A 17,069-nucleotide genomic window follows, 5' to 3' on the forward strand; every position below is an offset into this window, starting at 1 on the left:
CTTTAATACACTTTTTTAACTCTCAACATTTGGTACAATCGATGTATTTCGATTCGAAATTCCAGATTCAAGGCCAAATCTACCATCGGACAGGTGCGTTATTACCTGAGCCCGATGCAGAGCATAAGTTTTTGCAAATTTATTTCATAGGAAATACTAACGAGGAAGTAGATCAACGTTGTGCAAACAATTCTGCAGTACGAAGGAAAGTAGTAGAACAGTTGCAAAACTTACTACATCAAAACAATGAGTTGATAAGAATGTTCAAAATGGCAATGGATCGGATGCCATCCGATGACCATAAAATTGTAATAAAAGCCGACAAAACCCCAACCGGACAACATGCAAGACGTTTTAACGCACCAACAATAGACGAAGTAGCAATAGTCGTTGTAGGAGAGAATTTGGCATCCAGGGATATTGTACTACACCGGCGAAATGATCAACTGCTCCGGGTGCATGAGACGCATCGCTCATATGACGCTTTGCAGTATCCGCTCATATTCTGGCAAGGCGAAGATGGTTACCACTTTTCAATCAAAATGATAAACCCATTCACAGGTGGATATTATAGTTAATAAAAGGTGGGATATCTTTTTGTTCAATTCAGGATCCATTTACAGGTATTGAAACGAACAAGAAAGTTAGTAGCATGAACTATTATTCGTATAGAATGATGGTGCGTGAAAACGAAGCCAATCACATATTGCAATGTGGCAAGTTATTTAATCAATATGCTGTTGACATGTATGTCAAAGTAGAAACTGAACGGTTAACATTCATACGTCTTAACCAACAAAAACTGCGATCTGAAGAATATATACATCTGCGTGATGCTATCAATGCAGATGGAAATGCGAATAACGTCGGCCGGATGACAATTCTTCCTGCTACGTACGTTGGAAGTCCGCGCCACATGCATGAATATGCACAAGACGCCATGTCCTATGTACGTAACTACGGACGACCAGATTTATTTGTAACATTTACATGCAACCCGAAATGGGTAGAAATACAACAACTACTATTCGCTGGACAAACACCCATGGATCGACACGATATTACCGCTCGAGTGTTTAAGCAGAAACTTAAATCACTCATGGATTTCATCGTGAAGTTTCGCGTACTAGGAGAAACACGCTGCTGGATGTACTCCGTCGAGTGGCAGAAAAGAGGACTACCCCATGCTCACATTCTAATCTGGTTAATTGACAAAATAAGGCCTGATGAAATAGATGCCATCATTTCTGCGGAAATACCAGATCCATCGAATGATCCAGAACTGTACGAAATAGTGAAGAAAAATATGATTCACGGTCCATGTGGGAATTTGAATAAGAATTCACCATGCATGATTGAAGGAAAATGTAGCAAACGTCGACGATCAACTGAGGAAAATGGGCGTACAACAACCGTGCAAGTTAATCAACAAGAAATTGAGGTTGATAATATATATTTTTTAAACATATTTTTTAACTTATGATAATCCATATTAGGTTGATAATCGTTGGGTTGTGCCATATTCTCCCCTGCTGTCAAAGACATTTAAAGTTCACATCAACGTTGAGTATTGCAATTCTGTAAAGTCTATTAAATATATTTGCAAGTATGTAACAAAGGGAAGCGACATGGCGGTGTTCGGGGTTGAATCTGGTAACTCCAATGATGAAATCATGCAATATCAAATGGGTCGTTATGTGAGTACAAATGAAGCTATTTGGAGAATATTTTCCTTCGCAATACACGAGAGGCATCCGACCGTAGTACATTTAGCAGTACATTTAGAAAACGGTCAAAGAATATACTTCACAACGGAAAATGCACTGCAACGCGCTGAACGACCACCGTCCACAACTTTCACCAGCTTTTTCGAAACATGTCACAGTGATGAATTTGCCAAAACGCTTATGTATGTGGAAATGCCGAAATACTACACGTGGAATCAATCAACAAGGAAATTTCAACGTCGGAAGCAAGGGAAGCGAGTCCCTGGATACGAAAATGTCTATTCAACAGACGCTCTGGGGCGCATTTACACTATTCATCCCAACAATGATGAATGTTATTATTTACGTTTGTCACTGGTTAATGTTCGTGGCCCAACTTCATTTGAAAATATAAAAACTGTAGATGGTGTGTTATACAGGACATATCGGGAAGCTTGCCAGCGCTTACAGTTACTTGAAGATGATTCGCATTGGGAGCAAACTCTAGGCGATGCAATTATTTCTGCTAACCCACACCAAATCCGCACATTATTTTCAATCATCATCGCAACATGTTTTCCTTCGAGGCCAATGGAATTATGGATTAGATATAAAAATGAAATGGCTGATGATATTTTGTATAGAATGCGTACTAGAACATCCAATCCAAATTTGAAAATAACAGAAACCATGCATAATGAAGCATTAATTTTGATTGAAAACATGTGTTTGATGATGTCTAATAAATCATTGACTCAACTGGGAATGACAGCGCCAAACCGTTCAATGCACGAGACATTCAATCAAGAGTTAGAGCGGAACAGAAGTATGCTTACGAAACGCTGATGCAAATATCAACAGATGGAAATGATGGCATTTTCTTCTTAGATGCGCCAGCAGGTATTTATTTTTTGATTCAATACTAAACTTTTTTAAATAAAAAAAGACAAGTGTTTTATTTATCTCAATTATTTGAGTCAATGAAACTATAAATGGATTCTACAAATAATAATATATTTCCCCAGGAACTGGAAAGACATTTTTGATTTCGCTGATTTTGGCATCTATTCGTTCGGAAAATCAAATAGCATTGGCCCTTGCATCATCTGAGTAAAAGAATGACAGAATTTGAGCTTTAAGATCGACATAGCTTTTCGTTAAATTGCAAACTGTTTTCAACAATTACAGGAAAAATTTAACATACAAGTCTGATATAATAAATACAACATATTTGGGCGCGTTTGTTTAAATTCTCGGAAACCGAGTCTTGTTGCCGTTAACGGGAACAGGTAATGTATTAGTTATTCTTTTTTGCTTAATAAGTGACTGTGTATATTTTTACTATAGAAAATATGCGAGCCTTATTTCAATAGTATACAGTAATATTCTTAGCAATGTATTAAAACAAACACTTTGCAGGTGTTTCCAAATATTGCACATAACTACAAAAATCACGATTGATTGAGCGAAAGGGCGATACTTGCTGCAAAAAATAAAGATGTCGATGATATGAACTTCATTATTCAAAACGAAATTGCAGGAGATTTGCAGACATACAAATCAGTGGACACAGTGACGAGCGAAGATGAAGTATTAAATTATCCTACAGAATTTTTGAATCCGTTGGAATTATCAGGACTACCACCTCACAATTTAAAGTTGAAAATAGGATCAGTAATAATCATGTTACGCAATATAAATCCACCCCGACTTTGCAATGGAACCAGACAGTGAAAAAGCTAATGAATAACGTCATAGAAGCAACGATTCTGAAAGGAAAATTCAAAGGTGAAGATGTTTTTATCCCTAGAATTCCAATGATTCCCACAGACCTACCATTCAACTTCAAGCGACTGCAGTTTCCCGTACGGCTCGCATTTGCCATGACGATCAATAAGGCGCAAGGGCAGTCACTAGGTGTTTGTGGATTGAATCTCGAATTTCCATGTTTTTCACATGGCCAACTCTATGTTGCCTGTTCACGGGTTGGCAGTCCAACTTCATTATATGTATATGCTCCAAACGGAAAAACTAAAAATGTCGTTTATAGCAAGGCATTGCAATAATATTAAGGGATAATCTAAAAACTAGAATTTAAAACATGTTTATTGTTCAATCATATTTATTGTTGCTTAAAATTAGAAAAAATATTATAATTCAAAAAATATGTAAATCTGTGAATTGATATAAACAACCTTCAAAATAGTAAACTCAAATTTAAATAAATATTTAGAGCATATGTTTCATGAATATGAAATCATAAGGAAACAAACTTATATTATGGCAATACAAAGTTTGCCGGGACAGCTAGTAGTTTATATTTATACAAATCATTTGGGTCAAACTGTAGTATGCTGATGAATGTTTGATAGCAATTGAAATTCGAAATCCAAATAAAACAATGAAAACAAATAATACAAGGTAGAAACCCCTTTTATATACTTTTACAAATTAATCATGCTTATCTGGCTTTCATATTGAGGAAGTATTGCACAGCACATACACACTTAAAATTTTTCACCGATCTCGGCTGTGCAAATCTCGGTTTAAGTTCGTTAGCTGAAATATCGGCTGAATAGACGTATGATTACGGCGGCTCCTTTGAGTGCCACAGTAAACAAATAGCTTTTTCAGCTGAGATATCAGCAGAAAGTTATGAACCGAGCGCTCGGCTGTGCGGATCTCGGCAAAAGAATAAAAAAATGCCGAGCTGAACTAAGTGTGTAGCTATGACTTCTTTTTAATGTTGCAACTTCTTCCATCCAATTATGTCGTCAAAATGTTTTTATTCAAAGGGAAACAAACATTTTGCACCTTCCGAAAGCAATTAAAATTGTACACGCGACTGTACACAACCATCAAAGCGGAAATTTATTAAGTAAAAGCATTTCCTGCTATCCGTAAACCAACCGACGCGTCGGTTATCGCAACGACGATAACTTGTCGATATATAGGAAAGAATCGACCGTTTCGTGCAATACAGGCACAACTCGAAATCTGCAAATGTTCAGAAATGACGATTTGAAATTTTCACTCAAAAAATGAAACTTTAATGTGGCCATTTGTTACATGCACGATAAAAACCATCCCCCACATGACATTGCCGATTCGCAGCTTAGTGTACATTAAGCACTTCCACAGTTGTAAACTGCTTACGTGTATCATGAGTATAACAGGAAGATACATTTACGACCAAGGAAGTCAAGAAATTTTCCAACAATTGTTCAATGTGTGAAAAATCGATATATTCGAGGATTTAGACAATTTTTTTTTTGAAAAATTGGCAGATTTTAAGACTAGCGTAGCTTTTAATATATGTACTGCAAATTTCGACCTGATTCTTTGTTAGGTGAAAACTTAACACTATTTTCCATACTTTGCCATTAAAATGTCAAAAAAGTATTGTATTGCAGTATTGCACGTGATCTTCTAAAAGATTTTTTTTTTCAGAACGGTGTTCTTGCATGATTACCACCGCTTGTCAGAATTTTACTTCCGCAAACGGGACCAACGTAAAACGAAGGCACGGGTCCAAGCAAAGATCGTAGCGGGATTAGTAGGTACTGTTATGTACGAATTAGAGTAGCCCATTGCTATAACTATCAAATACGAACGGCGCCTATATTCAGATCAGTTATGCCAACTTAGCAGTTCGAAGATGATCTGCACTCGAAAGTATACATAAAGAATAATAAAGGAGGCCTCGTCCTCATTCTGTTTTATAACTTTAACCGTATCGCTTCTGATTTTATCACCAATCACGAGAAACCCTTTTTTATCATACAATTGTTTGGAAATACAAAATAGGTACAAATAGCGATGAGAAGCACTGTGGAAATTAAAATAGCTTTGGGTAGTATTAAAAACTTCCTACAGCAAAGGTAACTGTATAGTACAAGAGCATAATGCGGTCTGTTACTTTTCTTTTATTGTCGGATTTGACACAGTACAAGACTAATTCAATATGTTCTTTAAATTAATCAAACATACAACATTGCATGGATTCGATGTCCTCGATGAATAAAGATTCTTAAGCAAAAGAAAACTGAGTATATGTCGCAGAGACGATGAGAGGCAAATTATTTCATCCTGAATGCCATAAACACTCACACACAGGCTAACCCCATGCAGCTGGGGACTAACATATTTATTCAAACATAATTCCAGCAAACCAGACAGACATTTCTAGCAGCTCCGTGGGTGGAATTTATGGAGCCTCAGTAACAGCCTCGGCTGAAAATCCAGTTTCAAGTTCAACCAAATTACACCGTATGGCGAGACTTATGTTTTCTTTTTCAAGCCGTGTTGCTTGAATGTTTCGTTCGGATTCAAGTTGCGCTCGAGGGTCTAATCCTTAGAATGAATTTGCATGGCAGGTCCCGCCTGCACCATGAGGATGAAACAGTGGGCAATTCTGGTTAGAATATGTAAAACAATTTTCCTTTTCGGTAGATTTGGTTCGATGCTGTATGTTTGGGACCAACGCTAGCTAGTTCTTTTTGGCACAAGAGCAGTGTGCGCTTCATTCTGGTTCTGCCAGTTGGAAAGAAATTTTATTTGAATATTTCAACAGTCATGAATGTTGCTGTGTATCGTAGAAGAGTGGATGCTCCGATGCTTCTATACGGTTTTGCCAGGAGATAAAATTAGTTTATTTTCATTGCGATGCAATTGCATTAACAAATAACTGCAAATGGATTATTATCGATTTGAATACCAATTGGGATTGTTTACTATGAATCCATTTATTGTGTTTGACAAATACAGCCCAGCAAAATCCATTCTTGTTTTGCATGTTGATGTAATTGCATAGAGGTAAATTGCAATTCAAATTAATAAGCTTATTGGCTCATCTTCTCTATACATAAAAATGAGTTTGCATTTCCCTTTGAGGTAATATATCTCACGAACGGATGGGCCAAATAGCATAATTTATAGGTTCAATTCATTTTAGGAGGGACTGTGACAGAATCAGAATTTTCTCTACAATAGTTGCAAAATCACGAAACAGCACAACAGTTGATAAGTAGTGAAGTAATTTAAAACTATTGTACATAAAGATCTAGATCGCTAGCCGAGCAACGCAGGGTACGATCTGCTAGTACGTATTTTATATAATGGCATTGCTTGAAAGCTTGACATATTTTATTATCATCTCTTCGACTTCTCTAAGTTTGAATACGTAGGGGAGGAGGTTCGATTGTGGGCACCTATTGAATTTTGCCCATAACTTTGGTTCTAGTTGGCATTATGTCCACATTTTTATACCAATGGAAATATAGACGTACAACTTTACTGCTAGAGAAGAAATTGGTTTGATTTCATCGATTTGAAACATTTTGTTGTCAATTTTGCAAACTTGGAATTTTTGGACATTTCAGTTTTGTGGTTCGGTTGTGGGCACCCTTGAAAATCCGGCTAATAATGAAGAATAACAAATGAAACCACTCAGTTTCAAAGAAAATGAGTACCGTCGTCGGGGGTGACTATGGGTCAAATGGGGATGAGAATGGGTTACTGTTTCAAGTACTTAGAATGCTTGTTGAATAGATTTAATGTATCTGAGGGTAAAAAGACTAAAATATAAGAGACCTTTTTGAACGATTTTGCTATCCGACCACCAGGTTGCCGGTAAGAGCGATAACCCATTCTCACCCCCCAGACCCATTGTCACCCCCGATGGCGGTATTCTATTACATAGTTTTAATTGTCATGAAACTATAAAAAACTTAGATTAGTCTACCTAGCAGTGATGATGCCTTTCTCATACATTGAAGACGGTAACGAAAACAATCACTTAAGAAAGGTCAAAAATAGCATTTTAGGAAGATGGATTTAACTTTTTCTATCAATTTACATATATTTTATTAATTTATATACATCACAGACAAAAAAAATATATTTTTAAAAATTTTGCGTTTTTCTCAATGAGTCAAAAGTCCAATTTCAAATGGCAAACAATAAGACTGAATTCCCCGTTGAATGCAACTTGTTGCGTGTAAATCGGTCAACGCTTAGTTCCAAAAAGCGCATATACAACGGTTAGATGTGCCTTAAACATAAATAAATAATAAAAAAACCCAGATTAATCCACCTAGCGGTGATGGTGCCTTTCTCGTTCGTTCAAAAGGTTTGGAAAAATCTAAATTAACACCAATATGTGGATTAGTCTGATTTTTCATATTTGTTTATATGCCTAAAAAAAATTCTCACCAAACGCAATTTGTTGCAAATTAATCGGATAAGCATAAGAGCAAAAAATGGCATTTTATTTTGTAGTTTTAAAATTAGTATTTTCGCCATAACTTTTGACCCAATTGTACGATCCGGCCAAGTTTCTATAGGAAACAATGGGACAAGATTCTGCGTCGAATGCAATCTGTTACGAGTGCACTGAGAAGCACACATATTGCACATCAATCACAGTAACTTATATATGACCGGATTCAGTCACAATATGGTTACTGCAACCAGATTTGTTGAAATTGTGTTGCTTGGGTAATAGATGAAGTATAAGTGCTAAGAAAGTGAGCTAGGCTTTTTTTAACTCTTTTTCATAATAAACAGTAATTTGACCATAACTTCTAAGCCCATAGTCCGATCTGGCCAATTTTCAATAAGAAAATATGAGATATTCTGCCTCGAATGCAATTTAATGCGAGCAAATCGATTGAGGCAAAGTGCCTGGAAAATGAGTAACATTTTTTTTAGCGATTTTTCCATAAAAAACCCAAATTAATGAGTTGCATTTTTTACGTGATTTTTTCGTATGAAATTGTATTTTGGCCATAACTTTCGATCGCATAGTCCGATCTGGCCAATTTCAAATAGGAAACAATGGGACAGGATTCTGCGTCGAATGCAACTTGTTGTGAGTAAATCGGTTGAAGATAAGTGCCCGAAAAATGAGTAACATTTTTCACGCGATTTTTTCGTATGAATTTGTATTTTGGCCATAACTTTTGATCCCATAGTCCGATCTGGCCAATTTCGAATAGGAAACAATGGGACAGGATTCTGCGTCGAATGCAACTTGTTGTGAGTAAATCGGTTGAAGATAAGTGCCCGAAAAATGAGTGACATTTTTCACGCGATTTTTTCGTATGAATTTGTATTTTGGCCATAACTTTCGATCCCATGGTCCGATCTTGCCAATTTCAGATAGGACACAATGGGACAGGATTCTGCGTCGAATGCAACTTGTTGCGAGGAAATTGGTTGAAGATAAGTGCCCGAAAAATGAGTGACATTTTTTACGCGATTTTTTCGTATGAATTTGTATTTTGGCCATAACTTTCGATTCCATAGTCCGATCTGGCCAATTTCAAATAGGAAACAATGGAACAGGATTCTGCGTCGAATTCAACTTGTTGCGAGGAAATCGGTTGAAGATAAGTGCCCGAAAAATGAGTGACATTTTTTACAAGATTTTTTCGTATGAATTTGTATTTTGGCCATAACTTTCGATCCCATAGTCCGATATGGCCAATTTCAAATAGGAAACAATGGGACAGGATTTTGCGTCGAATGCAACTTGTTGCGAGCAAATCGGTTAAGGATAAGTGCCCTAAAAATGAGTGACATTTTTTGAGTAGTTTTGCGCACACACACACATACACACACACATACACACACACATCACCTCAATTCGTCGAACTGAGTCGATTGGTATATAACACTATGGGTCTCCGGGCCTTCTATAAAAAGTTTGTTTTTGGAGCGATCATATAGCCTTTACCGTATACTTAGTATACGAGAAAGGCAAAACTTATTACAATAAATTATGACTGAATAATATAAAGAAAATGCATAAAAATAAGTTTGTTGATAAACTCAGTAATATTGTACGATTTGTTAATAAAAAGAGGGTGCCCATAACCGAACCAATGAAGTTGGTGAAAGGTAGTCCAAGTTCCAGTTTGAATGTAAATCCATAGAAGTAGTAGTACCATAATTATCCGACAATGTATTTTATAACACTGTCACAGCTTTTCATAATTTGCTTACTTAAGCGTTTTAAATAATTGCAACTAAAATGCAGAACATTATCCCAGAAATGATGTATGAATCACTGACGAATAAAGTAACAGACAGTCTTGTAAGAAAAGATGACACCTCTAGCCCTCTAGAGTGACGCATATTTAATCGCCGCAAGTTAGAGTATAAGAGTAAGCATACTGAGACCCACGGCATACAAAAACAAGGCACTATCAACACGCACGTAAACATGAATTTTCACTGTGAACAATTGACGTCACTGCTATCGCTGCTAGGGACGAAGCAAGCCAACACTCAGCGAACTGGACTATCGAAATTCATAACTGGCGCCTTATGAATCTTCGACTGATTATTCCACCAACAGTGCTTCTTATACGCAGTAAGCTACCAGAGTAATCAAGTGTCGATGGGCGTGTGGTCTACATATTGGCCTCCCGACCCCGACGTCCATGGTTCGAACCCAGTCTGCCGCACTTCACTTTTTTCCAAATGAAAATCATCATTCATAAGGCAACATATTGAAATTCATACCGATTTCTTGTGGCATATTTTCATAAGGCGTTTGATTGAAAATCATACGTCCATTTTCTTCAGTGAACGCTCTACGATTGAGTTTGGCCTTCTTTTGCACTCGTTCACACAGCGATAGCAATCACGTCACTTTTGAACTGTCATTTTCTTTACAAGCCTATCTTGATTCTGTATACCATGCTGAGACCGTTTACATATGTGCTAAGCCTGCCTTGTTTTTTTTTTGTGTGCCGTGAACCAGTCGAGGAGATGACTACATACCTACATTATTAAAGCAAAAAGATTGTGATTATAAACGATGTAACAAGATTTCTCTACCAGAACATGAAAATCATTAGACAATTGTACCTTTAGTAATGTGGATTGCTGTAACCTATGCATTAACTTACTTGAATCCTTGTAAATTATGAGCATTTAAATGAATGTGATATCTAATTAATCAAGACAAGAGGTTTTTCTCCTTCTCCATGCATTCAAAAACACATTGATGATATGTTCAGTTGCAAATCAGTTTTGCACTACAAATAATTGAATTCATCATACTCGAGTCCTTATCGATACATAGAATGACAAATTAAGCAACATTCAGCAGCATTGAATACCAAATTGTGTGGTAAACCTTCGATTACGGATCACATGAGTTAGGGGCCGTCCAGAAACCACGTGGTCATATATGGTGGGAGGGGGGGATGTTGCTCTCGAACCACGTGGTTTTTTTTACACGAAAAACTTTTGGTGAATAACAATAGCGGTGTAAAAAATACAAATCATTAAAATTTAATGATTTAATCATTAAACGCAAAGCGCATCTTAGGGCCGATGCCCACGTAGCGTCTTTTCAACTCAGCGTTGAAAAGACGCAGGTGTGCATCGAGAAAACCAGTAACGCAGCGTCGGTCGTAACGCCGATGCATATCTACGCTATTTGACCATCTTAGCCTTAGATCCTTTTTCCATAAAAATATAAAGGAAAGAACAGGTTGCGATTCAGTCTCAAAAAGGAAAAAGGAAAAGGAAAGGAAAAATGGGAAAATATAAAAAAATTCCGCCGCGCCACGCCACCGCCGCAGATGGTTTTTAGCATAACGCCGCCGACACTTTTGCATCAGCGGACTGCGGCTACAAATTTGAAAAATATTCATGTTTTTACAATAATCCAAGAAAAAACTTCAAAAGAATTTCTTGTGGATATTCAGGAAAAATCCAGTGAAGAAATTTCCTGTAAAAACATTGACATTACTTCAATTCTCTCTGAAAAATTTTACTTGGAAATTTTGCTACAAATTGTTAATGAAAAAAAAAACAAAACATCTCCAGTGTAAATTGCGAAAAAAAATTCCTTGAAACTCCGAAAAAAAATCCATGTGAATTCTGACTGAAAATTCAAAACAGTTTCTTTTACATTCTAATGAAATTTTCTACCACAAGTTCTTTCGAATCTTCACCAGAAATTCTTCTTTATTTCCAAAAGAAGTTTTTCGAACATTTTAAGGAGTGCACTTCAAAATGTTCAGTCTCCAGTTAGCCTTGCAAGAAAAGGCGTAGGGTTGCCAACCCGGAGATGACGAGTTCGATTCTCGTTCCTGTCTAGGATGTGTTCGGGTGGGAAACATTCTCGACATCCTAGGTATAGTGTATCCATCGTAATAGCTAAACAAGATATATAATCGTGCAATGGCTGGCATATAAAAGCTTTCAATTTATAACTAAGGAAATGCTAATAGAATATACTAAGTTGAAAAGCAGACCAACTTCCAGTTGGAATATGGAGCCATAGAAGAAGAGAAAACTTCTAATTTTTTCAATGAAAACTCTTCTGAATTTCCTTAAGATATTAAACAACCAGTGCCACATGAAACACTTTGATATTTCCGTTGATATTTTGTTTTTGGATTTTTTTTTCAAATTTGGAATTTTGAAATGAAAATTTTTCGGAATACGCTCTTTGTGAATTCTATCACATTTTTTAAAATTTTCCAAGTATTTTTTTATTCGAGGCATTATTTAGAATTTCCACGGAAGAGTCTTTGGATTATCTTCAAAAAATTCTATGGATTTTCAAAAAATAAATCTTTAGAATTCTAGAGATTCTCGTTTTTTTTTATTTGTACCATAAATTCTTCCAAAATTTCATCGGGAATTCATTCTTCTTCGGGAAGTCATTTTGATTTCTTTGTAGGTTCAGCTAAACATTGCTTTAAATCTTTACCATGCAAAAATGCACAGGAAATGATTAAGAAATTTTAAGGAATTTTCACATCAGAAAATCTTTAAAATTTTGATTTAATTTTTTAAGGAATTCTTTCAAAAGTATAATTTTTTCGTTATTTCCACTTGTAAAAACATCGAAATTTCTTCGGGAAATTCATTATTGGTGTTTCAGATGAACTTTTTTCGATTTTCTACTGGAAAATCTTAGGAATTTCCATCGGAAATATTTTGGCATATTCCGAATAATTTGTTTTGGAAATTAAAAAAAAACTGCTGAAAATGTCTAAGAATTTCTTTTGGAAAACGAAAAAAAAATCCATTGGTAATTTAGAAAAATTTCCTTTGAAGATTCATTAAAGTTGCCCAGGATTTTGAAAAAAAAAATCTTTAGAGATTCTGTAAAAAAAGTAAGCTGGATTTTTTTTTCTAATTTATACTGAAACCTGTTAATACCTGTTAATATTGGAATGTAAACTAATTTGATGATTCTGAAAGCAAAACTGGAATTTCTACAGGAATGCTACTCAAAAGAAACAACAGTAGGAGGTTTTATTTGCATCTCTAAGATTACATATTAACTTTGTGATTCTCTGACAAACTTTTTGTTGTAAGAGTTCAGTTCAGATGCTTCGCTGAGGTTAATATATCTTAAGAATTTCTAGTTCCTCCAGAGCTACGGAAGATCCCAAATACTCTTAGGAATCTATAGGATATTCAGTGATGAACTTTATAATTAATTAAAAAAAATCACTGATAATTTTTTTTTTAAATATTAATAATATAGGGATATTTTCTCGAAATTTGTATAACATATTCGCGAGTCCGCATTTTTTTGTATCCTCCTGATGCATCGAAGGTGTACGAGTTCTAGATATCCTAATACACGATACACATTATAACATGATAACATCATCAAAATGTTCGAATTCATGAAAATTTATAATTTCCATGCTGGGTTGATTTTAAATCAGTTGAAATTGTCCATCTTCAAAATTGATCGGTTTAGCCATATGTTTTAGTTACATAAGGTTTTTTTTTTTTATTTTTGTACTTGAGGAAAAACCACGTGGTCATAGGGGGGGGAGGGGTGGGGGTCTGCCAAATGACCACGATAAGCCACATGGGGGGAGGGGGGGGTTGAAAATCTTCAAAAATATGACCACGTGGTTTCTGGATGGCCCCATTATAGATTCATCAAATATTCGAATATGAAAATTTGATCAACTCACTCGGTCAGTTATTGCCAATGAGGAAACATGCAATGGTACATAAAAAATATACTGAATCATGCATGTTCCCATAACCAGGAAATTGCATTGCTTGATGCAGTAGATGGAAATGAAGCATAATAAAAGTCCTTTTCGCTCGCTTAATGCTTAGCCGATTCGAAAGGAAAAGTTCTTGTTAGCCGCACACGATGCATCAGAGAGCTATGAAGTGTAGGTGGATTTATGTTCAAATTCGCAATAGCGTAGAGCAAAATGACGCTCTCATATGACTCCACTTTTGCCTTCGTTAATGTTGAAATAATATCAATCTTCTTTCACGATTCGATCAGAAATGTACCCGACTAGAAGAGCATAACAGAAACTAAACAGAATTTTAACATATTGTAATATTTATAACTTATTTTGATACAATTTTGTTCTTAGTAGCCATTATCTTTCAAATGTTGTAACAGGATTTTATCATAATATGATTAAAAAATGCTCAACACCGAATTGCCCAACAGTAGGCAATTAAAATAGATGTAGCAAAGTCTATCAGCCATATCACAACGCTAGTGATCTCATTTGAAAAGGTTTCCTTATTTGTAGTGTTGTTAGTTTCAAGTTCCTGAAAAATATTCTTGTTCAGACAAAAACAAAAATATCTTATTGTTGACCACAATCTGCAGACTTATCACGACCTGTAAAAAAACTCGAACTGCATAGAAACAATATATTTTGTATCTGATTCTGTTATAAATTTCTAACAAAATATGTAATTTTTTTGATAAAATTGTAACAAAATTTGATAGTTTTTTGTTTCCAGTAGTGTAATTTTTGATAGAAATTTAGATATTTTAACATCATCCTGCACCATGTTTCTAACAAATTTGGTTATAAAAATTTATTATAACATAATAACATATGTTCTTCTTATTGGTTTTATATCCCCACACTGGGACAGAGCCGCCTCGCAGCTTAGTGTTCATTAAGGTGAAGGTGGGTTGAGTACCAAAACAAAGCTTTGAAAGTGTTGGTACAATAAAAACTGTCATATATTGTAATAGTATTGGTGTAGTATTTATAAAAAAGCAAAGAATATTAGTAGGGTGGTGCAAAAAACGACCCAGCTCCACCACGCTCAATCGATTCCGTCCCATGCTCCGAGTGTATGCCAAAAGCCAATTTGAACAAAAACTGATTGGGCACAAGCCGGTTCAAGTTCGTATGAAAGCTAAACCTTTCAGTACACTGACTACAGCGCCTCTCCTCCAAACGCTGGCGAAAAGAGAACCCACATAGCTGAATGAAAACCGCACCTTGGTAAAGATCCATTGATTACGGAACGCAAAAAAAGCATTTTATACCCCGCTCACTCCTTGCCTCACTTCCATGTCACACTTTTTGTATGAAGTATCTGCGCCTGGTGCGATAGATATTACAGACAAATTCTGGCTATTTTGTTGAATTACACGTTTCACTGATGCTTTCCGAGAAGCCTAATTATCAGGATTTGGCAACCTCGAATAAAATCGACTCACAACTATAGGAACGACAATTCAATATGCATTGTCTATGGAGTCAAAGCTCTTGAATTTTTCATCCAATCACATCGCCAGGGCCCAATGACGAAGCGCCACAATCAGAATAATGTAAAATTCAACCTCGCCATATCAACTGTCATACAAACCTGAAACGACCTGTGGACTGTAAGCCCCTATTCAAACCAGCCCAAACCATCGGAAAACACCCAGAATATAAAACATATTTGACTGAGCGTAGCGGAGCAAAATAATTTTTGAGCCACCCTAAAAATTAGTTTGCTGCTGCCGCTGCCGGTGTTTACATTCGCTCCGCGATCAGTTTTTAGTGGGTTTTATCGATCAAAAATAGCAGTTTATATTAAGTTTTCGCTTCAAACAAGTGACTGATTTCAAAAAGTGATGTTTAATTGGCATTCCATCAACATTTCGGGCTGCTCATGTGCGGAGAAGTGTGTGAAAACTTGATTTTTTCAATGCCCTTTAAGAGGAAGTGAAGTGCAGTGATAAGCCCACCAAATCGCGAACGGCTATTAAATTGGCACGAAGCTGCTGATTTATTCTATAATTCGAGCCGAAATGCAAAGGATTCTTTGAAGAAACATGTTAATTATCACGGGAAGTAAATAAATATGCTGTGAGCAGGTTAGTAATTTGAATATTAAACTTTTGTTCGATGCTGTTCGATGCATTCGAATGTTGGTGGGAGAGGAGTGCGGGAGGTGTGGTAACGACCCGTGGAAGGTCCGGTGCCATATTGACGGCCATCGTGGTACTCTTCCAACTATGTCCTTAAGCACTTCCACAGTTATTAACTGCGAGGTTTCTAAGCCAGGTTACCATTTCTGCATTCGTATATCATGAGGCTAACACGATGATACTTTTATGCCCACGGAAGTCAAGACAATTTCCAATCCGAAAATTGCCTAGACCGGCACCGGGAATCGAACCCAGCCACCCTCAGCATGGTCTTGCTTTGTAGCCGCGCGTCTTACCGCACGGCTAAGGAGGGCCCTATGTTGATATAATTTATATATGACCTTCTAGTCGGGTATAGCGTACCAGTCGTCATCATCGTCGTCAGCGCCGTTTGCCAGATAAATATAAACAGGAAAATAAAGGGACGGATTATGAAAGGATCAATCTGTTCATGTGAAGCAGACGACATATGTGAATCTGCTGCCTTAGAAGAACTGTACTTAAAGAAGTGGCAGATGGTCGTAAAACTGAATGCACAATCGAAATAAAATCAAGACAGCTTTGACTATCTGTATGTGAAGCTTGACTTGGGATTGTCTTCGTTCCATCAGTCTACTCCATCCTTCTGATTATTTATGCTCAAACAGCCGAAAGGTTATCCGCAGAGAACTTTTCCTAGCAATTCAAATTTGTATTTTTTTTTCTAGCTTTATTTGTGTGAATCTATACAGTGATCGGTTTTTCACTTGTCTAGTGATGGCGCTTGGAGAAACGGAGCCACCCTCAGGTCCAACCTGGAAGGAAGGGGCGAACAGTGAAGAAGCTTGAAGCCCCTCTCAGCTGATCTTGAATGACTTCTCAATTTAATTCAATTTTAGGGATGCTTGTAATTATTCTTCATAAAGTTTTCTTTTTCTGACGTGTTAAAAATATTCAATGTTCAAGCTTTAAAAAAAAATCCGGAGAACATTAAATTACCAGTTTTGCTTCTCATCAAATCAAATGGCTGTCGTTGCCAGCGAGCTCCAGCAATCTCTTTGAATATTTGTACAAGAGTCTCATACTCCAGCCATGAGAAATTCGAAGAATTCATTCTAAATCCCAAAAATAATATTAAAGTCAAATCTCGCTTAACTTTTCAAAAGGACCTAGGTAACATTTTTTTCGTGAATTAT

The 17,069-nt window shown here is 36.3% G+C and overlaps 1 protein-coding gene across 1 annotated transcript in view; it reads left to right on the plus strand.

Annotated features, from left to right (window-relative positions):
- The first annotated feature begins 269 nt into the window (after nt 1-269).
- Nucleotides 270-17,069, plus strand: part of LOC134209646 (uncharacterized) — a 30,592-nt gene continuing 13,792 nt past the window's right edge. Inside the window, exons 1-3 of the mRNA XM_062685637.1 lie at nt 270-561; nt 624-1,441; nt 1,497-1,697. Coding sequence (XP_062541621.1) covers nt 270-561; nt 624-1,441; nt 1,497-1,697 — 1,311 coding nt within the window. The remainder of the gene's footprint in view (nt 562-623; nt 1,442-1,496; nt 1,698-17,069) is intronic.

The sequence above is a fragment of the Armigeres subalbatus genome, chromosome 2 (genome assembly GCF_024139115.2).
Source record: "Armigeres subalbatus isolate Guangzhou_Male chromosome 2, GZ_Asu_2, whole genome shotgun sequence".
NCBI classification, from domain to species: Eukaryota; Metazoa; Arthropoda; class Insecta; order Diptera; family Culicidae; genus Armigeres; species Armigeres subalbatus.